General features: G+C 39.5%; 1 protein-coding gene across 3 annotated transcripts in view; it reads right to left on the minus strand.

The window, feature by feature from the left end:
• LOC131675541 (uncharacterized) overlaps positions 1-22,575 on the minus strand; it is a 459,806-nt gene that overhangs the window by 305,481 nt on the left and 131,750 nt on the right. For all 3 annotated transcript variants that reach the window (XM_058954555.1, XM_058954556.1, XM_058954557.1), the window contains one exon: positions 9,746-9,842. In XM_058954555.1, the coding sequence (XP_058810538.1) occupies positions 9,746-9,842 (97 nt within the window). The remainder of the gene's footprint in view (positions 1-9,745; positions 9,843-22,575) is intronic.

Consider the following 22,575-nt stretch of genomic DNA (forward strand, 5'->3'; position numbering starts at 1 on the left):
GGAGACTTTATTGAAAAATGAATTGTAACTTTTCTAAAATTTTCGTTTTTCTTTCATAGACTAACAAGGGAACGTTTCCAACCTTTTGCTTCCAATTTTGCCGCAATTTGGATATCTCATAGTTTATTGAAAAATAAAAGATACGTGTTCTTTCTATCGGTGGAAAAAGTTTTGTAAGGGTTGAAAGCTACTCACGAAAATCACCCCTTAGAACAGTTTTCTATCTATATTTTTGTTTCTAACTAATATTGATAAAAAACTGCTCTGAGTGGTGATTTTAAAAAATAGTTTTCATCCATTAGAAAACTTTTTCCGACAATAAATAGAACACGAATAATTTATTCTTCAATAAGCTATAATATTCCAAATTGCAACAAAATCGGAGACGGAGGGATTGGGATATTTACTTGTAAGTACTTATCGGGACATCTTCATATTTATGTTACAAAAATTAAGTGCTACAATGTATCTACTATGATTTTTATGTATATAAAAATTATAAATACCATAAAAATATCACATGATTTTTTTAACTAACTAACACCAATTTTTCTTTGTACTTTTGAATAAAACGAAACATTCGCATACAGAACTTTACTATCAGTCTATGTTTCAACTGGCGAATCAGTTGCTATTATAATTTTTATAATAATCCCAATATAATGGAAAGAAAATATTTCATTCTCATTACAAAATAACTGAAGGAGCTTGTCAACTTAGATATAATTCTACTACGTTTTAAAATTAACTGCATGAAATTCGATTACAAAATATCTTGTCAGACAAAAGAAAGACGATATTCTATAATTAAATACATACTATTTTATATGTTATCACAACTTTTCTGTTTCAAAAATTAAATTCATACACACACGCGCGCATACACATATACGAGGTGTGATCAAAAAGTAAGGTGAATTTTTATTTTTCTCAAAAAATATTTATTTATTCATCAATTTTTATTTTATCTCCTTCAAAGTAATCCCCCTCGGATATAATGCACTTGTGCCAACGCTTTTTCGTCAAAGCATTTCAAAAAATCATTTTTTGTGATCTTGTTTAGTTCATTCTTCGATGCCGTCTTTATCTTCTCAATCGTGGCAAAACGCCGTCCTTTCATGGGCCTCTTCAGTTTTGGGAACAAGAAGAAGTCGCAGGGGGCCAGATCTGGGAAATACGGTGCCTGTGGCATCGTTACTGTGTTGGTTTTAGCCATAAATTCGCGCACAAGCAACGATGTGTGAGCAGGGGCGTTATCATGGTGCAAAAGCCAATTTTTATTTTTCCACAAATTCGGACGTTTCTGACGGATTACTTCGCCCAAATTGCGCATAACTTGCAGGTCATATTCCTTATTTACTGTTCTACCCTGTGGCAAGAACTCATGATGCACGAAGCCCCTGCAGTCAAAGAAAACTGTAAGCAAAACCTTTACATTTGATCGAACTTGGCTTGCTTTTTTTGGTCTTGGTGATCCAGAATGCCTCCACTGGGACGATTGAGTCTTAGTCTCGACGTCATAACCGTGTATCCATCTTTCGTCACCTGTTATAAACCTGTTGAGTAAATCTGGATCATCGTTGACGTCATTCAGTAGCTCTTGGGCGATGCTCATGCGACGTTTCTTTTGGTCGAAATTGAGCAATTTCGGAACAAACTTCGCTGACACACGTCTCATGTCTAAAACACTCTGTGACGGGCGAATCGATCGTTGGATTCGCTCGCCCTGTTCGCCTCTCTCTCTCTTCCGCGTGCCTTCCCCTGAGCCGCTGCCACATCGGTCTTGGTTGAGTAAAACCGAGTATCGACGCACGATGTGGCTTTGTTGCAGGTCTGATTCCTGATCGGCGGAGATGCCTGGCGTTAGAGGGATAGGCGTGAGCGGGGAGCAGAGGAGGAGAGAGAGAAATAGTGTCGCCGGCATGAGCCGCACATGTGTGCGTAGCCGGCGGCGCTTGGCCGTTTTGAGTACCTATAGGGAGGGGCGCGTAAGAAAGCGCGGAAGGCGCGAGATCGCGGGCAGTAGAGTTTTGACCGGCAAGTAATTGCCAGCTAGTCAAGCTTCGCGACCATAACGAGTGTTTGTGCGGTTGAGTACCATATAGCGACCATCAGCAAGAAGGAAGACCGGCTGCATCGAGAATCCTGCCTTTCGAGAACTACATCGCTTACTCAGAGGACGTGGACTTCCGCAGCAGCGCTCTCTCTCAAGGTCAGGTACCCTTTTTGGTTTATCGGTGCGCGCCTCGATTTCTCTCTCTCCGAGCATCACATAGGCCGGACGCGGACGAGTGGTTAGATGCGTGAATTTGCATCGCCCTCGCGGAATTCGCGGGACAAATTGTAAGGTGACATTCTGTTTCCTGTGCATTAATTCGCACGGAACGAACTTAGCCCGGACTCGGCCGACGCACACGTCAAACGCCGAATGTATAGTATTGTTGCAATAAAGAGTAAAATATTCGAATTGATGAGTTTATTCTGTTCGAATCTGTCTCTCTTATAATTGATTAAATTGCGATTATCTATATTACAGGACGACATAGCCCTCGTTAAATTTTCGCGACGAAGCGAATGCGCCTTCCGAGCCTTTCCCCTTAAATAATTTGTGACGCGACGTTGTTCGGGCTTAAATTATTAACGTACGTGTTACAACTCCTCAAAATTGATTGGCACGAACCAAATGAGATGCCAATATCATCAGCAATTTCTCTAATGGTAATTCGACGATTTCCCAACACTATTTTCTTCACTTCTTCAACATTCTCATCAGTTGTTGATGTGCTGGGGCGTTTAGAACGAGGTTCGTCGTCGGTGTCTTCTCGGCCTTCTTGGAAGAGTTTATACCACTTGTAAACATTTTTTTGGCTTAAAGTAGACTCACCGTATGCCAGTTTCAGCATTTCAAGTGTTTTGGAACATTTGATTCCATTTTTCACACAAAATTTAATGCAAACTCTTTGATCCATGTTTTTAGACAGCAGCAAATCGTGGAGCACGCAAAACACTTCTAACCTTGATGCCTCTCACAAACAAACCAAACATACTACAAAGCTGAAATTTGGAACGTATATTCTAGACGAGTGTACCGACATAACCAAATAAAAAAGTCGAAGATCGAACGGACGTAGCCCGCTAAATTTCAAAATTCACCTTACTTTTTGATCATACCTCGTATGTATTCGAGCGTTTGTGTATGTATGTATGCTGTATGTATACGACTTTATAGAAAATTATTACTTTTGTAATAAATATAATTTCATATGGATATTTTGAGTAAAAATATTTTGAGTAAGAAAATGAGTAAAAATTCGTTTTATTGTTAGCAACTTAGTTACTGTTGTTATCAATAAATAAAAAATTATAAATTTATTTAAACAAATCAAATTATATTAATCGAAAGCATTTATTCTGTACTTACTAATACAATTGATAGAATTGATAATTTTTAATTAACTAATTTTATATTTATATTATAAGATTTGGCCAAAAGTATAAATTAATTAATATTCAAATATTATTAAATAATTTAAGTATTCCTTATTTGTAGTGATGACTATAAGTGATGAATTATTTTTCTATGTAAACAATTTTAATTATTTTATTGTAAAATTTGCGCTATTGAATTAACCAACTTTGTTAGTTTTTTTAGCACTGTCCACTTTATTGTATACAAGAAAAAATGATTTTTCATTTTGTAGAAACATAAACAAATTTGAATTTATATTTGAAAAAATTAGAAAAAACGTCTCATTGCATGCGTGATACATACCGTTTGAAAGCTCTAGAAAAGAGCTCTAGAAAGCTCTAGGAAAGAGCTTTCAAACACAGCCTAGCCTACTACTATTATTTTTCACTAAAGATATAAAGTTTTTAATTTTAACCAATTTTGTTCGCGGCGGAGCAGGGGGGTTAAAGTATAGGACCGACAGTATACTCGTATATCATATGGCTATTTTAATGGAGGGATATTAATTTAATGTTAGATCTTTACTTGAATTACATTGCAACACTAACAGTCGCCTCCTTACTGTGGTACTGCTGCGATTGGTATGTTTACAATTGGTAATGGGTTTCATTTAAGATGAACTTTATATAGTGATAAGCACGTGAAATTAAATGTGCGGATTATTAATGATCACAGCAAAGTATATTCTTTGTAAAAGGTGAAGTACAACACTAATATCAGAGATCTTCCCATACCATTATACACTCAAAACCTTCTGACAGAGAGAAAACGCATTCGTAAATCTAATGCATACACAAATAGATCAGCAAATACATACGCGTTAACGCAAGTTTATAATAAATTAGTCGCAACCCGATATGTAACGGTCCAGTCTGATTTGTCTCCTATTTTCCTCTGCAAAACGGCAACCCGTCACACACGAGACTATTAGAGAAAAGCGGTAATTGAGCGTAGGCGCTTTTCACACGTATATGCTAATGTGTTAGGGCAACTCTGCGAAAACATTACCATATAAGGAGCGTGACGTCACGACCGTGGGAAAATTTATTGTTTACAACAGAAAATCGTCAATTATAAAGTTTTTTAAACGAACAAAAGTATTTCTTAGTTAAATTTGTTGCGCTGATCCTGAATTTCATGTTGATATAACAAATATCAAATCGATATTTGTTAGTCAAATCTAATCTACAAGTTAACATTGTTAGTTATTTTGCAATAAACAACAATATTGTTATTTCGAGTATACGATTACAATCTCGACATATTGAAACAGAAAAGCAATAATTTGACACTTTGATAACTAATTATTCCCTAAGTTATCAATAAATAAACAATTTATAATTTTTTTAAACAATTAAAATAACACTGTTAGATAGCAAATCGATCACACGTATCTGTAAAATTGATGATTATGATTGTCACTAATTTGCTGATTTTTAAACCACTAAAAAAGAAATTTGCAAATCTGTTTTTTAATTATTATTCAAAATTAGAGAGCAACATTAATCATCTTTTATTTGAATAACATTCTTCTAACCACAAGCGATTTTTTCATGTAAAAATTTTTCATAATTTTATTGTAAAAACAGCGTAATTCGATTATTAAATTGTATAACTTATAACTTTGAGAGGCGATTTTTCCTCGAGATGCAAAATATGTTAAAAAATTCATCTTTTCTAGCTTAATTTTTTAAATCGCATAATTGCAATTTCGATCGAGCCATTTTGCGATAAAACGTGTACAAAATTTGCGTCAATGACAAAAATAGCGTTGTAGGGGCTACCAAGCGTAGAAAGGAGCCCATTTCGCATGTATAAATTCGCTCGTCGCTGCGGCAAGAGGACTCATTTTCTTACCTTGCTTTGCAGCGCGAGTACTGTGTAGAAATAAAGCCTCAGCTATTTCCTGAGACGAATTTCTTCTTCAGTGGTTAGCCTGTTAAATTCCTTTCCTACAGATCTCTAAGCGCTCAACTCATGAGACTATCTCTCTCATGAGAAAAAAGCAGCCTAAGAAATCTTCCCTCCTGATACACATTTACTGTTGAGAAATTAAATTGAGCAGTGATCGCGGCGCTGTCGGGCCTCTCTCCGATAGATGCGATTGCTCTCAATTGCATTTCGAAGCAGCTCATCGAGTTGGTAAGCCTCGTGGTTTGCCACTCGAAAGATTTTCTTTTGTTATTTAGATTGCGCGCGTGTCAACTTCTTGCTTTTCTCGGAGACGTAATTGCGAAATTCAATGTAAAGAGTCCGAACTATTATTTTCATAACGCGAGAGAGATTCAAACGTTACAGATAACTTGATAAAACAAAAGGCTTTTTTAAAAATTGGCGTTGATTGCACTTCGATCGACTACGTCAAAATGATCGCTTATATTACCAGTCCCTACCTTCATCTTACGTCGGCTGCTATTTCAAAATTTGGCACTGACAGATCTCATTACAGTACCCGTAGTACATTAAACTCTAATGTTACAATCTCCTATTCTTATATTATTGTAACAATTTGTTTCTGCTATTATCGTTACATCAAAACACGGAATACACAATTGCGGCTTATTAACTCTGTGGCAAACAAAGTATCTTCGTTATCTTCATGATTTCTCTCTGATCCTCTTTCTTTCTCTCATTCACTTCACATACGCGGGACACGCCATCTTCCATATTCGCTCATATATATTATGTAGCAATGTATTCGCTCAAAATCACCTAACTACGGAGTATCGTGGGCCTGTGCAATCGGGCTATAACTGTCCTCAGATAACAGATAGAGGATCTACTGCCCGGCGAGAAATGAAGCTGGCTTGCAGTAATGGGTCTTCGTCAGTCTGTGGTGGAGTTTCTTCTCCACGAATGAAATACTAGTATGAATATATGTGTACCTAAGATTATATAAATGGGCTGCAGTCGGTGTACGGTAGATATTCCTGAATATTTCTACTAAACTAATCAAGGGAAGAATAGTAGCCAACTGATTGGTTAGCGTGGTGTAACGACAGTACCTAACCGCTAGGTTGGTAGTATGAACAATTTGTTAAGCTGCTAAGCTGAACACCGCGTTAAGAAGTTGAACACTGCAGAGCCCTGACTCATGAAACACAATGTTTCATGTAGGAACGCCGTTAGCGAACTGAAGATGACGAGGTTGAAACTAGGCTGTAGGTCGCAGAAGTGAAAGATTATTTGATCAGTATTTCCTTATATCCGTCGTTACATATGATAATTCGTAATAACATCTAGCCGTAAGTTAGGATTAAATCAAGATCATAACTAGGTTTGTTGGCGAAAAGGAGGCATAAAAAAAGTATTAATAGGACTGACCACCCAATAAACTATTTAATGTTTTCAGTCACTAACATGGTTAAAGCTACTAGGTGGAAACAACAATTTCAGTACGTCTGAGATTTCTATGACGGAGGAATTATCGTAAGTATACATACAAGCATAAGATGAATACACAAAATATAAGCACAAGAAGAAGGAGGTATTAGTGGAACAAAATTACTGAACGCACTGAGAATCGGTCAACCGCCGAAACTCGGCAGTTCATCTTATTTTAGAACTACCCACAGTGAAGTTAGTGACACATCGTTCCTAAGCGTAGAGTTCATTGCTGATACGGAGGTATTTGGGGAAGGTGTGAAGGAGGCGCCGGCATTTCATGAGGTGTCAAAAATTTCACATCAAGAACCTAAAGAGGAACTACAAAAAATTATGGCTGCATGTGAGAAGCAAAAGAATACTAATGCGTCCCAAAGAAACGTCGACAGATCGTAAGGCTTGTGCAACAAGGCTATTCGCAGGGTCGATAACTATTTCGAGGACCATAACCACCGACAAATTAAAAGACAAGACAAAAATGGCAGATTGAGATCACTTACAGTGGCTTCAAATATCCACTACAGGAAAGACATAAGCCTTGAGAGTAAACCAGAGAAAGTAAAGAGGAAGAAGAAAAACAAAAATAAAGAGCGCAAGGTCAACGAAAAGTCTCTGCTATCCTTATATCCGAAGATGAGGAGTCGAAGAAAGAAATTGCCAGTACCGACTCAATCGTAAAAACCGTCCAGAGATAAACATAGATGGAAATGGTAAAAAAAGACGAAGACAAAAGCCAAGTACCCAAAACAAATGCTCATACATAAAAAAAAAGGATACGTCGATAGGGGCACAATCGGCAGAGGTCAACCCGCGATCCTCCGAGAATGAGGAAGAAAAAGGTCCTGATCAATCCAGTCAACGGATAATCGAACGCAGATACGGTTCGAATAATATAATTAGCGGAAACCATATGACGGATATCAGTGAAATATTCAAAGCAAAGGACGGCACTGTACTTATCTAGACTCGACATGGAAAGCAGACTTGCAAAGTGACTAAGATCTTGCAGATCGCTCTAGAGCCTGAAAGGAGCATTGTTCAGGCCATACGTTCTGATTATGGAGGCCTCTTTTTACATTTTTCGCCATAAATTTCTAATTTTACCATTTTTTTTGTCAAACTAATTTGTCAAAGGCAAGAAATCTATCACGTCACTGTATGGCAAACATTAAGTATAAATGTTTTGCCATGTGTCCTATTCTTACAATGTAGTTCGATGACAAATCAAATCCTGTTGTTGGTTAACTCACAACACGATTTTGATGATACTTGTTTTCTGTTTGTTGAACAAGTCTCAGCTAGCATCGAATTGCGTACTGATGTCATGGCACTCCCCCTTTGATGCAAGCAACTTGCGTTTGAGAACAAATTTTTGTGAATCATTTCTACCTTCTTCCATTGGGACTTACAGGAGGATCATAGAGCGTTCTCATACCTTAGCTCTTTTTCGTCTTAATCTATTCTAACATTGATCGGACTAGTAACTGAGCTCTCTGGATTAACTAGTCGAGGCGACGTCAAGGCTCTCTCACACAGTGACTACATACCAAATTGCAGACGCCTAGAGAACAGTACGAGATAACACCTAGTGTATTTTTCAGGATGCGATAACCAATAACCTTTGTGAAATATTCAAGGTGGCTACAATCCATTTCTTTACTACTATCCAATTTTCTTTATCTTACACCGCATTTTCATCCTTTGAGTATTTAACTCAGGAAAAGATACGATTGTGTAGAAGCATTAATGATATGATCACTTTGTGTCCCTGGAAATATTGGACCTCGGTTGTGTTACAGAGAAGGATAATATCTAGATGGCAGTAGGTCGAGACTTGGAACACGCGGTGGATTGTAAAGTCTTCGGAGTAAAGTCTTTGCAGCGGACGAGAACTTTATTCTCCCTCCGACCACTCAAGTGATTTCCTTAAGTCCTCATGGCAAACAAACTCGCATTAGTATCCTTCTCGATCAGAGCTCAAAAGCGACGTTCATATCCGAGGCACTCGTTCATATTCTTGAGCTGCGTAGAGACCGCTTGTAAAAGAGCTTAACGAGTGTTGGGGACTGCAAGGTTGAACTCTCGTTGAGATAGAACTTGACCTCATCAAAGGTCTACTTCCCGCTGATCTAGGCTTCGTCTGTCCGACAGAGTCGACCAATTGATAGGTGTTACCTTTTACGGCCATTGGCTGCGCTTAGAGCTCACACGATCCACCGGAACGTTATTAGTAGTGCAAAGTACTTCACTGGACTAGATGATTTCAGACTCAATGAAAGAGCTCATGCGGTAAAGGCTCTATGGTGCACGATAAACAACGACGTGGACGAAGTGATCCAGCGTTTTCGGAACATTGAAGAAGTCCTGAACTCCTGTTAATAGTTAAAATCTGTGAACGAGATGTGTGAAAAGTTTTTCTTCAAGACTCACATGCATAATGCTGGCAGTTATTTTGAGGTGCGTCTTCCATTAACTTCGGTGCTGCTCAGCGACACCACCTAAATACGCAGAATGTCCCTCTTTAGGCTCTCTTTGAAACCAACTATAGCGGTTTTCATGACATCTTAATTTAAGACTCTCATGCGTATGCAAAACTGTTGCGTATTCACAACAGGGCTCATAGTACTTACCTCATCACACGGTCATACAAGGAACGTCGCCGAATTCCAAAATCCGCGTTGTATTCGATTCCTCTCGAAAGATACATGACGAACATTGCTTAAATGATTTTCTGATGACCGATCAAACTTATTATAATTGCGATGTCAAAATTTGTTTTTTGAATGGTTAAAATAAATTAGTTATTGAATTTAAAAATATATAATATATAATAAAAACTACTTAGAAGATCAGATTTCGCAAGATTATTACAAGTTTGATTAGTTAAAATACCTCTGTGAATCAACTCCTCTAAGTTGCCTACTACAATTCCTTTACGGATATTACGCCAACTGTCCCATATCTTAAACGGTCGTTTACTCCGTAATTCCTGTAACAGAACATTTAAAATTACCATCACATTTTTAATTAATAGTCTAATTTTTGTCAAAATTTTAAAATTAGATAAAATTAATTATGTTCAGAATGTGTAATACCACGCTCTTAAGTATACACACTTGCGTATATATTCCCACATATATGCACTGATATAGCTTTCTCTGAAACTTGTAAGACACATTATCGTAAGTTAACTTGAACATGATGTGAGTAAAGGTGCGTTGAGTATAGAGAAAACTAGGCTAGGACTTAAACAACATTTCGCAATATAGTGAAGTACATAGACAACTTGGACTAGAATAATGAATGTTGCTAAGAATAAGATGTCAATCGTAGAGAGTAACCAACACGGAGCAATTTCTCTACCATAAAATACATAAATTAACATAACAACCAAATATTACATCATATTAGTGTGAGTCAGGTTATCTATAAATGATAGATGATCTGCCTGACAATGATATTAATGATAATAACTTGTGATCGGTGTTTCAGATCCCTCCCCCTAAAAAGTCCGTGATATTGCCTGAGTCGTTGTCGAATATGTGTGTAAGTTGTTACCTTACACGCTCAAATTTGTTAATGAAAAATAGTGGCAAGAAGCCAGCACAACGATGGACGACTGTGTTGATAAGAGCGAGACGAAGCATTGTAAGAATGTCCAGATAAGCATAATATCTACTGCTAAACTCTTGCAAGGAGCGAGTGGTAAGAGGAGAGAGCCGCTGACTAGTTCAGCTGCTTCAGAAGCATACGCATGTATGCGTCTTGGCTAATGGTTGAAGGCTTCTTACTTCCTCGTTGACCATCGTGAGATATTGCACGGAGGTGTGATCAAGCCTTGAAAACTTTAGAAATATTGTAAAGGCGCTACAAGTGGAAGAGTTACTTCGTTCTAGTGAAGTTATATTTCCTGCCAAATCAAGGTTCGTGCTTTCCTCTCTCATTCTCGATGTCGCTGGCAACACACGAATTAACCGGAATAACTCGGCGGTCCTTCATTTGAGCCACGGAATTAGACAGACGTTGTTAAGGTTGCTTTTGTTCGTCGTCGCCAGAAGCTTTGTGACCTTTCGCTAAAACCCCTCGGCGTCATGGCGGTACGAAGCTTCGTGGTTATTGTAACGGTGGTCCTTCACCAGTTGGGCAAGAAACGGTTATGTTTGGAAAAAGATTTATTGTAATATAGATGAATAAAAGTGATTTGAAGAATTGTTATTGACTACGCCTGTTCCCTTCCTTTTCAACCGCGCGTTAAAATCTTACCCTCCTTGTATCCTGGCGAAGTAATAGAGCCTTCTGAATTTCCCCCTTTCTTAAATAATTCGTCGCGTTCTCTTTAGGCTTTAGGCGTTAATTAAAAGAATTGCGTGATAAACTCAACATGGCAATAATTCACAAATGTATCGTTTGTAGTATCCGAAAAAGTTACTCCAAAACAAATAGAAGTTTTTTCGAGGTACCCAAAAAGGACCCGTGTGGTAAGTGGTTAGTAAATTTAAATTGAAAGTTATAATGGATATACGACCGTTTCCGTCGAGAAGTAGCTCGCAGTCGTCCGCACAAATTATTTAAAGGGGGCATTCGAAAGGTACGAATGCTTCCACAATTGAATCACGCGCCGAGCAAAACGCGTCAATCGCACGTAGACAACTTTGGTTTCTCCGTGAGATGAAGCGACAAATAACTGTAACAGCGACTTTACAATAAACAAACTTTATAAAGCGAAACAAGAAATAAAAACGGAGTAGCATACAAAATGGCGAGCTCATCGCCGGCACCTCTATGATCTTCAACAAGTCTTGCGCTCGTGAAAACGAATCGGTGGCAGAGCTGCCACCTGATTCATTACACTTATAATTAACACAATAGAAACGATGACGTTCATACAAAATTTAATCGGTGATCACGACCGTAGGGATAGTTGACACGCTACCCACGAGACGTGAACACCCGTAACATGTAAAAGAGAGAGAGAGAAAAACAACGCAGCACCGACCTTGTCCGCCGATCCCCTGCTCCGATGTTATCTCCGTCGTTGTCATCGATGTTATCTCCTCAGTATTAGTTTTAGTTGCTGTTATTGCTGTCGTAGTCGTCGTCCCTGTCGTTGATGTTGCTGTTAATTCTTTTGGTGTTATTGTTGTTGTTGCTCCTGTTGTTGTCTCGCTGTTGGTTGCTACTGCCTCTCCTCGCTGTCGGTTATTGTTTTGTGCACGGTAATGGCCGCTTACCCGCGCACCGGCACCGCCTCGCCGAACTCACACGTTCACCGTTTCTGGAAAAACCAAGGTAATTCTGTGGTTGAACACGATTCAGCCAATAACACACACACTCCATGCATCGGATGCATCTCATCAATATATTCGTCGGCGAGGGCGCGAAGAAAACTCTCTCGAAAAACTATCTTACCAAAAAAAAACGGCGCGCGTGACGGTCCCTGCTAAAACTCAGCAGATACTGCCAAAAATCGGAACGAGGATGCGAGCCGAACTCATAATCTCTCTCTTTCCTCTTCTTCCTTCACTCTGTTTCTCTTTTCTCTCTTCTATCTCTCTCTCTCTTTTTTTTGCTCTTTCTTCTCCTGCCCCCTGTGTCTTCCTTCGCCGCTTGCCCTAGTACCACACCTTAACAAAGAAAGTCGCAAGCATGAGAGTATACTCTCAATGCACATACTCGCAGCTTGGCAGGGCGCGCGGACCTTGGCAAGAGCTCGACGGCAGGACGATGGATATGCCGCGATCCTCCGTCACAAAGTCATAACAGCCACAGAAACACATCAAATAAGTAAAATTAGAATAAAGTACGTCACTGCTAAAATGTACGAGAGCAAGGCAAGAAGCTTTAAGTGCATAAAAAATAGCCAAATCTCTTGAGAATATCTCAAACAATTGCTGAAGTAACTGTATTTTAAGTTTGCAAAGCCAACATATAAAGGTAGAGAATATAAATTGAGGTTATCATGCGTTCTTTATGAAGTATTAAAAGTATCTAAAAAGAAGTTTGTTTCTAAATCATAGCGATATAGTTGATATTTTCAGTAATCTTATCCAACAAATAAATCTCACTCGGACTAACGATACTATATGATTTTGCAATTGAAGAAGGAATGCAGTTATTAGACTGATTTTGATCGGTGACATAATTTTACTATGGTATCATAGAAGATTCTTAAATGGAAATATCTTTTGATAATGACAGTAGACTTTTACCCCAAAGCGAGAACACAAAATCCTAACGCAAGAAGTAACTTCCTAAAAGAATTAATCGTGGCAGGCAAGCAGCCTGAAAATATTATACCTAAACGAAAAGCATTTCTGTTCGATCTTGGATATACTAATTACACCATCATAGTCAGTAATAGATGCTACGAGGGTGGGTCAATAAGTCCTTAGAAAAAAGATAGAAAAACAATCTTTTTTTGGTAGATTTTTTTTTATTTTTCAACATAATCTCCTTTTAGCTGATACACTTTTTCAGGCGTTCTTCAAGTTTTTTTAAGCCATCAGAAAAAAATAATTTTGGAAGTTCCTTAAAATAGCTATTTGTTTGCGTTATGATCTCCTCATTCGAGATGAATCGTTCTCCGAGGAACCACTTTTTTAGGATTAGGAATAAAAAATAGTCACTAGGGACTAAATCTAATAAATATGGTAACTGTTTTACTAATTTGAACTTCGATTTCTTAATTTTAGCCATTGAAACTAAGCAAGTGTGCACTCGTGCATTGTCTTGATGAAACAGAATTTTCTTTTTTTCAAATAAGGACATTTTTCTTTTATTTAACCGGTTCTACAACGATGCATAATACTCTCCGGTGATTGTTTATCCTTTTACTACGAGGGTGGTCCGATAAGTAGTTAGCCTACAAAAGAAAAACGAAAATTTTGGAAAAGTGGCGTTTTATTTTTCAACATAGTCTCCTTTTAGTTCGATAAACTTGGCCCAGCGATGCTCAAACTTTAATAACCCGTCTGAAAAATACGTTTCCTCGAGGTCTGAAAAGTAGGCTTCCGTGGCAGCGATTACCTCCTCATTCGACTCAAATTTCTGCCCGGCGAGTGACTTTTTCAAGTTTGGAAACAAAAAGAAGTCGCACGGGGCTAAATCTGGAGAATACGGTGGATGGGGCAGCAGTTCGTAGCCTAATTTGACCAATTTGGCTATGGCGACGGCGGAGGTGTGAGCCGGTGCGTTGTCATGGTGGAAGAGCACTTTTTTCTTCGCCAAATGGGGCTGTTATTTCTGCAGTTCGACGTCGAATCGGCCCATAATTCGGCATAGTACAGCCTTGTGACCGTTTTGCCCCTCTCCAAGTAGTCTATGTAGATCACACCTTGTGAATCCCAGAAAACGGTGGCCATCACCTTTCCAGCCGATGGGGCAGTTAAGTCTTCGCCTTCTTCGGAGCACTTTCGCCGGGTAAAGTCCACTGTTTCGACTGTTCCTTGATCTCTGGTGTATACCGGTGGATCCATGTTTCGTCGACTGTCACGAAACGACGCAGAAACTCCTTCGCATTGTGCTTAAACAGCGTCAGACATTGCTCTGAAGTTGTCTCACGGTTGCGCTTGTTGTCCAGAGTGAGCAAACGCGGCACCCATCGCGCCGACAGCTTTCTCATACCCAAAATTTCATGCAGGACATGACCCACGCGGTCTTTTGAGATGCCTACGATCATAGCTATCTCGCGCACCTTCAATCATCGATCTGCCAATACGAGATCGTGAATTTTTGTCACGTTATTCTCCGTGGTAGCCGTTTTCGGAGTACCTGGACGTGGCTCTTCAAAAATCGACGTGCGACCACGTTGAAACTCGTTAAACCAATTTTTGACGGTCCTCATCGAAGGAGAAGAGTCGCCGTACACAGCATCCAAGCGCTTTTTGATTTCGCTGCGCGATTTCCCTTCCAAAAACAAGAATCGAATCACCGACCGATACTGCTCTTTTTCCATTTTTCAAAAATCCACGGACACACTTGCTTTCACACGCTCTCAAAAGTAAACTACAACTCAGATCCGGCTGAAATCTTGACAATAACCATCGAGAAGGTTGTACTACGTGATAGAATATTTCTTTTGCGAGAGTGGCGCCATCGGGCGGTGAGGCTAAGTACTTATCGGACGACCCTCGTAGTTTTAAAGTAGTACAGACAACAATCGCACGGTATCACTTAGATTGAAAGAACATAACATTAATTTCTTATAAATTACAGTTGTCTTAACATATACAAAATATCATTTTCGCGTCAATGCCTCTCAATGAACGAAAAAAAAAAAAGATAAAAAAAAAAAAAAAAAACTACGACTAATATGACGGCAACGAATGCACCAAAAGCTTTCGAACGTAACATGAGAAAAGGAAAAAAAAAGAAGTTTAACTGCGACACATACTCCTCTGGTCTTGTTCTGCCCATTGGCTTCCTTGAAGGGAGAGAAAGATAGCCTAATCTTCGTCTTCTTCTTCTTTGGATTCTTCCACTATTAATCTGTCGGCGTCATAGTTAAGCCTACCGTCGATGTACAGCTGAAGCTCATCTATGCTGTACTGATAGAGCTGCATCTTCTTCTTTTGCTACTTCCAATGTTGCCCAAAGTTGAGACAATCTTCAGTGCGCCTAACTGCCATTAAGTTGCAGATATTGCAGAAGCGAATTCGTACTTTTTCCTTTTTCGCGCCTGGCCATTTACTAAAAGGCATCTGACGCATCTTGCGCAGCATGGCGTGATGACCTGGTGAGCGTGAGTGAGTCTCAGCCTCAGTTTTATCTGGGCGTTGTTGAGGTCTTCCTCTCTCCTAGACGTGAAATTGTTCCACCACCTTGGTGATGCTTCGGCATCGATCCTTGCTGGTGCTGCTGGTGTGTATTGGTGAGCAAGCCGATTGGGCACGAGTTAGCCTCAGCTGTTGAGGATGAACTTGGAAATCGATGGCAGAGAGCTGTTCTTGCAATGCCTTCAGCTCTTTCAACTTTTCTTCTTTTGGTGCCAAGAGCTCCAGGCGGCCTGCTTTTTCTCTTTTTCTGCCCTTTGGCGTTCCGTCTCTTCAGCCTGGCGTTTTTCATAGTCCTGTCACCACTTGTTTTCCGCCTCGATGTAATACCCTTGAAACTCGAAGTATTTTTTTGACCTTAGGGATGAAATGCTTGCCCAAATTGCTGATCCTGATATCGCCATAAGCAACGAAGGCCAGGACCTCTCTACCAATAGCCAATTCGGCATTCGAGGCCAGAATTCTAGCCTGATGGCAAACCTTAACTTTCTTGCTGATGAGAGGCCACTTCTTTTGATAGTATTCGAAAGAGCTATCATCCGTCAGCTTCTTCAAGGCCTTATTAACGTCTGCAATCTCTAGTTGCAGTTTCATCATTTAAGCTAGGTCGTTCAGCTGTTCTTCTTCCTGCTCTGAGGCTGACTGTGATTCACGCGTGACGGTTGCAATCACGACGCTCTCAGGAAGCTCGATTATAATCCGCTTAGCAAAAACATGGATGATGCATATAGTGCACCATATGGCCAGCGGCGAGGCTGGCCAGGTCACTTTGTGCAAAAATCTTTTGTCAAAGCGGCGGACAGTAATTGTCTTCCTTAGCAGAGAACGGAGAATCCTCAAACAAACAACTCGTTGTTTTAGGAGAGGACGTTGAAAACTTCTCTCTTTTGTGTACGGACATACAAATGCTGAAGTACAAAATGCGTCACCGATTGCCCTCGACAAGCAACTAATGCTAGTCGACCCGAACTGAATGCAATGTGTATTTGAACGAAGACTTGCAATCACATGTGCGGATGTGTGTACCTTCACGTGGTGGGGCTGAAAACGCTGTCTCTGTAAAGAAACAGTAGGTAAAACACACAACGCTTGCCCCAGGGCAATAGGCCAACCGGCCAAACAAAACAAACAACACGGACCATGACAATACGTGGTGAGGTGCGGCCTGTAAACGCCCAAACATTCAACGCGGAGTCTACCCCACCCCAAGAGCTCAACTCGAGCCCAGAAAAGCAAAATCCGGGAGTCACTTGAGGGGAAATCTCTTAGGATTGTGGTACCGCGCGCCCTCATAAAGCCCAAAACGTAACAATTAGTTCCGGTACTTCACTATCTAAAAACAAATTTTTGAACAAATCATTCGGATCAAACTTATTTTGCGGTTACAGCACCAAATAATAAAATAAATTAAATAAGTAAATGAGTATAAACCCGAGAATCGCAACTCCTGAAATAATACAAGCATAAACCGTAAATCGCAGTTTTTGAAATAATACAAGCATAAACCGAAAAATCATAGCTTCCGAAATAAAATAAGCATAAACCGAAAAAGTCGTAGCTTTCAAAATAACATAAGCATAAACCGAAAAATCGTAGCTTCCGAAATAAGATAAGCATAAACCAAAATATTATAACTTCAATATTCTACACAAAGTTGCGACAATAATAAAATCAGATCGCCGCGGAAAAGTAGGCATATTAAAAAGGAAAGACCGAGCAAAGAGAGCGCCCCTTCGAGAATTAAGTATATAAATATTATACCTGCGGACGGAGTGAGCGCGATCGATGCCTGGTCTCTTCCATTTTTACAGAAAGACAGTGCGAACGGGCTAAGTTTTATGTCAGGTTTGAATGGTTACCAGCGTTATTATGACATCTCTGATGAAGACATGCTGATAACAATAGGCACCACATTTTTCGACAAAACACATCCGTGGTATGCGTTTATTGTAATATGTGGAAGAGGTTGAAAGATTTCAAAAAGAGTTTTTCTAGCGTATTCTGCCGCCGATTAAATAGAGAACAACTCTTCTGCGAATTGCGTTAGAAAAGACAAGGCGAATACGTAAAGATTATGAATTATCTCGAAGATTTTCAGACAATTTTGCGTTGTTTTGATCCACCGGTCTCGACAAAACGTTAGCTAGCGATTATAGTAGAAGGTTGACATCCAAGATATAAGCAATACTTTGAGACTAAAACCATCTCCGATCTGAACAGCTTCAAATGCAGATATAGCGCTTGAAGATCGTATAGCTGTTTGGAAGAGGTGGTAAAAGCCGCCGACGGCTGACATGACTTTGATTCCGGAATTTACGTACGCAAACACGAAAAACTCTCTCGGTAAACAGAAATCGGTTGAGACTATTGACAATTTAGACGATGTAATTGATGAGGTTTTAGTGATTGAACCACCTGAAAAGAAAATGCAGCAACAGAACCAGAAGCTAGGTAATAAAGGTCAAAAGCAGGATGGTGAAATTGCTGTAGCTATAACCGATAGGCAACAGCTATAGGCGATGAACCAGCCGACGAACGAAGCCGTGCCTGTTCGTCAGAGAACGCAGGCTTCGTTAGCCCCGGCTGCAGGTGCAGCCCCTAACTTGGTTCCGTAGCAGAGCGATCAAAAAAATGGTGCGTTTAGGGACAATTCAAATAAGCCATTTACGGGAGCCAGTTTTAATTACAACGCGTTAGGACCTAAGAAAGCTCAATGTTCGGTAGCTCAGACTAATCCGCGTGTAATTTGCTATAAATGTCGAGAACCAGGCATTATGCTAATAATTGCCCGTCGCGAATTGCCAAGCCGACATTATACTGTCAGGTATGTGGGACAATTGGATTTTTATTAGGAATTACCCTACTTGTAGTTAGGTGAAGAAGGGAACCTCAACGCAAAAGCCATCATCCTGCCTAAAATGGATTGAACGGGCCATTGAGGTAGAGAAAGTTCTTTGCTTGAGAAGCAAAAACATAACTGGTAAAGGCGATAGAGTTAAGGTAAGAGAGGAAGACGAGAATAAGGTAGAAATTGCCAGTTCTGCGCCTGCTCTCTTAGACTTAGTAATGGAGGAATATTCAAAAGTAAAGGCTAAAGTTAAGCGTGTGATATTTGTTGAGTACGAGGATTTGGAAAAAGATGGCATAGAAATCGTAAAATTGAGGAATACGTTTAAGGACGAGTTTATTAGTTCGACATTGAAAAGATTTCGGGTACAGAGTGACGAAGGCGTAAATCTTCCTAGTAAAATCACAAAATTCTACTGAACAAGGATATACGAGATGCGATCGGGTTCAGGTTTGATAAATATTGTGCGGTGTGTAGCTCACCCGAAAAATGCCTAACGAAGCAAAGAGAATTGCCATCGTTGCACACGAACGTAAAAGAGGTACATTCGGATATTTCACCCACGGAAGCGCTGACTTCGGATAAGGCCATTGCCTTAAGAGATAATAAAGATTCTTTGGTTGTCAGTTTTTTAAAGGAAGCGAGCTTAAGCACTGCGCTCTCGTCAAAGCGGGTCACGACAAAGTCACGGTCACGGGAAATGAAGATGATGAGCTTGCCGACGATGTTGTGTTGTGTGGACGTTCAGTTGTCAGTGCCGACGCACCATCCATTTTGGTAAGGAGAGGATCTGAATATAACTCTGAACTCTCTAATCATACGGTAGATGAATCGGATGCAGTGCAGGATTAGTCACGGTAGTAGAGAATAGATTCTTTATTAAGATTGACATAAGGAGGTAGGTCTATATAGCGATGTTGGATTCAGGTGTTCAGGTATTAGTAGTAGGACCGAAGCTTGACTTACAGTTTAGCGGTCGATTAAAGCCGCTTACGATTTTCGTACAGGGCATCTCAGGTGAGAATCCGCGAACATGGAGCAACTTAATGTTTGAATTTACGTTTAAGCACGACTTGATTTTAGGCGCCGATTTTTGAAATGCGTGGCACATTAATATTAGCTATAGTCGTCGCGCCTGGCAAGTAGATATCAAGGCGATTGGTATCAATTAGCAGAGCAGGGTAGTAAAGTGGTAGACGTTTTTACAGAATACGCAGGCTTGAGTTGCTATGAGGAGGCACAACGAGAGACAATTCTAGCGCTCGTTCGTCGGATTGTCCCTGAACCTGGTGAATCTCCAGTGGTTACGAAAGTTATCGAGCACATAATAAATGTAGGTGATGCAAGCTCGATAAAGACGCCGATGCGCTAAATATCACCTCCAATAATAGCGTTCATGCAAGAAGAAGTTATGCGGCTATGGAAAGCGAAAATAATTAGGCCATCAAATTGTCAGTGGAGTATCGCGCCGATAATCGTACGTAAACAGGACGGTGGTTATATTTTTGTCTCGATTTTAGACCGGTAAATAAGGTTACGAAAGTAGACACGTATCCGATGCCCAGCATTGATGCTATCTTGAACACATTTCGCGGAGCAGTCTACCTGTTGAAGATAGATCTGCGAGCAGCGTTTTGGCAAATTCCGCTATCGGAAAATAGCAAACAATATACGGCGTTCGCGGTCCCTGATTTTGGTTTATGGGAGTTCGAGCGAATGCCGTTTGGTTTGATAAATGCGTCGGCTACTTTCACGCGTTTGATGCACTTTTCGGTCCAGAATACGAGCCGCATGTTTTTTGGCATCTCGACGATTTGCTGGCAGTTAGCGCGGACTTCGATAGCCACGTGATTTGGTTAGAAAGGGTTTTAGAGCGTTTAATAAACGTTGGTTTAGAAATCAATTTAGAAAAGTTTGATTTATTTTCTACCAAAGTAATGTATTTAGGGTATAGGTTGGATAACGAGGGTTTACGTCTCGATGATGACACGGTAAAACCAATAGTGAATTATCTTGCGTCGAGTATCGTACGCCGTTTCCTAGAAATGGTAAGATGGCACGCGCGTTTTATCGAACATAAAAGTGAGATAAAAGTCCCGTTGACTAAGCTCATTTGAAAAGACCAGCCATGAGAATAGAAAGAGGAACAGCAAGTTGCATTTGAAAAATTGAAGCGTGCATTAACAGAGGCACCGGTACTTGCGCACCCTCATTTTGCGTGTCCTTTTTATCTTCATTGCGACGGCTCTTCCTTCGCAGTTGGCGCGTAATTGGTTCAGGTATTCGACGACGGCGAACCTCTTTTATGTTACACCAGTCGAATGTTAAACGAGCATGAGCGAAATTATACGGTTAGCGAAATCGATTTTTTGGCGGTACTTCTTGTATTAAAAAACGTTTAGACCTTACATAGAAGTCTCGCATTTTGTTATAGTTACAGATCACAGCACCCTCACTAGGATTCTAAATAAATGAGATATGACAAGTCCCTTGGCAAGGTGGGTGCTAGAGTTTTAGCAGCTAGATTTTGAAATCTTTCGAAGAAAGGGATCGCTGCATAATGTGCCGGATGCACTTCCGATAAAATTTGAGGACAAGCTTGAGGTTTGTGTATTTGATAAGACACAGAATGTTTGGTAATTACAATGCATGAAAGACGTTCTTCAAAGACCGAAGAAATTCGAGAATTGGAGAGTGGAGAATAACGTCCTATATCGGTTCATGCGCGATCGTTTGCTTGACCCGGTAACTAATTCCGAAAAGTGTTGGCGCATGGTAGTACGACTGGAATACCAAGAAAGAGTAATGAGAGATACTAATTGCAAACCGTTCTCCGGACACTTCGGCAGAGAAAAGACTTACGATCGAATAGTTTGTGAGTATTACTGGCCAGAAGTGTGGTACGATGTGAGTACGTTCGTCGATGAGTGTACTCAATGTCAAAGGTATAAAGTGGTTCAGCAAGCGCCTCTAGGTCTTATGGGTAAATGCGTGGTAGAAAGGACATAGGCAGTGCTAGCGACTGACGTGGTAGAGCTGCCCCGTAGCAAGAATAGATTTAAATACCTGGTAGTTTTTCAGGACATATTTACGAAGTTGGTCGAACTAAAACCGCTTAGGTGGGAAACTCCTGAATAAATCGTTAGTGATAATGCGAAGGCGTATAGGAGCAAAGTGTTTCAGGACAGGTTGCGAGAATACGATATCGAGCACGTATTTTGTCCTGCGTATCATTAGCAAAGCGATCCGGTTGAGCGTGTAAATCGAACACTAAAAACAATGATAGTGATGTTTATAGATGCTAATCACAGGAGCTGGGATAGGTATTTGCATGAATTTTGTCATGCTATCAACACGGTGACTCAGCTGTCTACAAAAATATCGCCGGCGTTTCTAAACTAAATCATATCTAAATCTTGTATGAATTTTTTTATTAAATACATTTTTTTATTTAATACATAATATTTAATATCTAAGATTTAGATCATATCCTAATCTCGCATGAGCAAACGCGAGACTACAATTCTTAATTGAATGTAGAAAGAATAATATAGCTGCTCCTCATATTAGAAATGCATTTAAACATGAATTGCATTTTCATAGTGATTTCAGTCGGAGATCACATTTGTTAACTTTGAAGAGACATTTGAATAAATTATTGAAATTAGAAATTAATGACATGTTTATTCATATTAATTATTGCAGAAAAAGACTAAATGCAATAGTTCCATTAATGAATGATTTTGTGCACATTATCACGGTTGATAAATTTCGTGAATTGACAGAAAATAAATATAACAAATTATACTTCGTATTAAAGAAAAATTGGACAAAAAATTAATGAATTAAATCAAAAAAAGTCATACACAAGATTCAAATAAAAATTAATGAAAATTGGGTGAAGAATTTATCTACAGTAGGACTAACATTAGAAGTCAAAAACACAGTTTCATTCGGTCTAAAATATAATTTAAAATCAGGATTTACAAAAAGAAACATAATTATTAAGAATTTTAAAAATACAGTGAACCGAAACTTTAACTGAAATAATAATAGTGACATATTTCATACTGACTCGGATAACATAGATAGGGAAAATCTAA

Source organism: Phymastichus coffea, unplaced genomic scaffold, assembly GCF_024137745.1.
Source record: "Phymastichus coffea isolate CEN01 unplaced genomic scaffold, Cenicafe_Pcof_1.1 PCOF00025, whole genome shotgun sequence".
Classification (NCBI taxonomy): Eukaryota; Metazoa; Arthropoda; class Insecta; order Hymenoptera; family Eulophidae; genus Phymastichus; species Phymastichus coffea.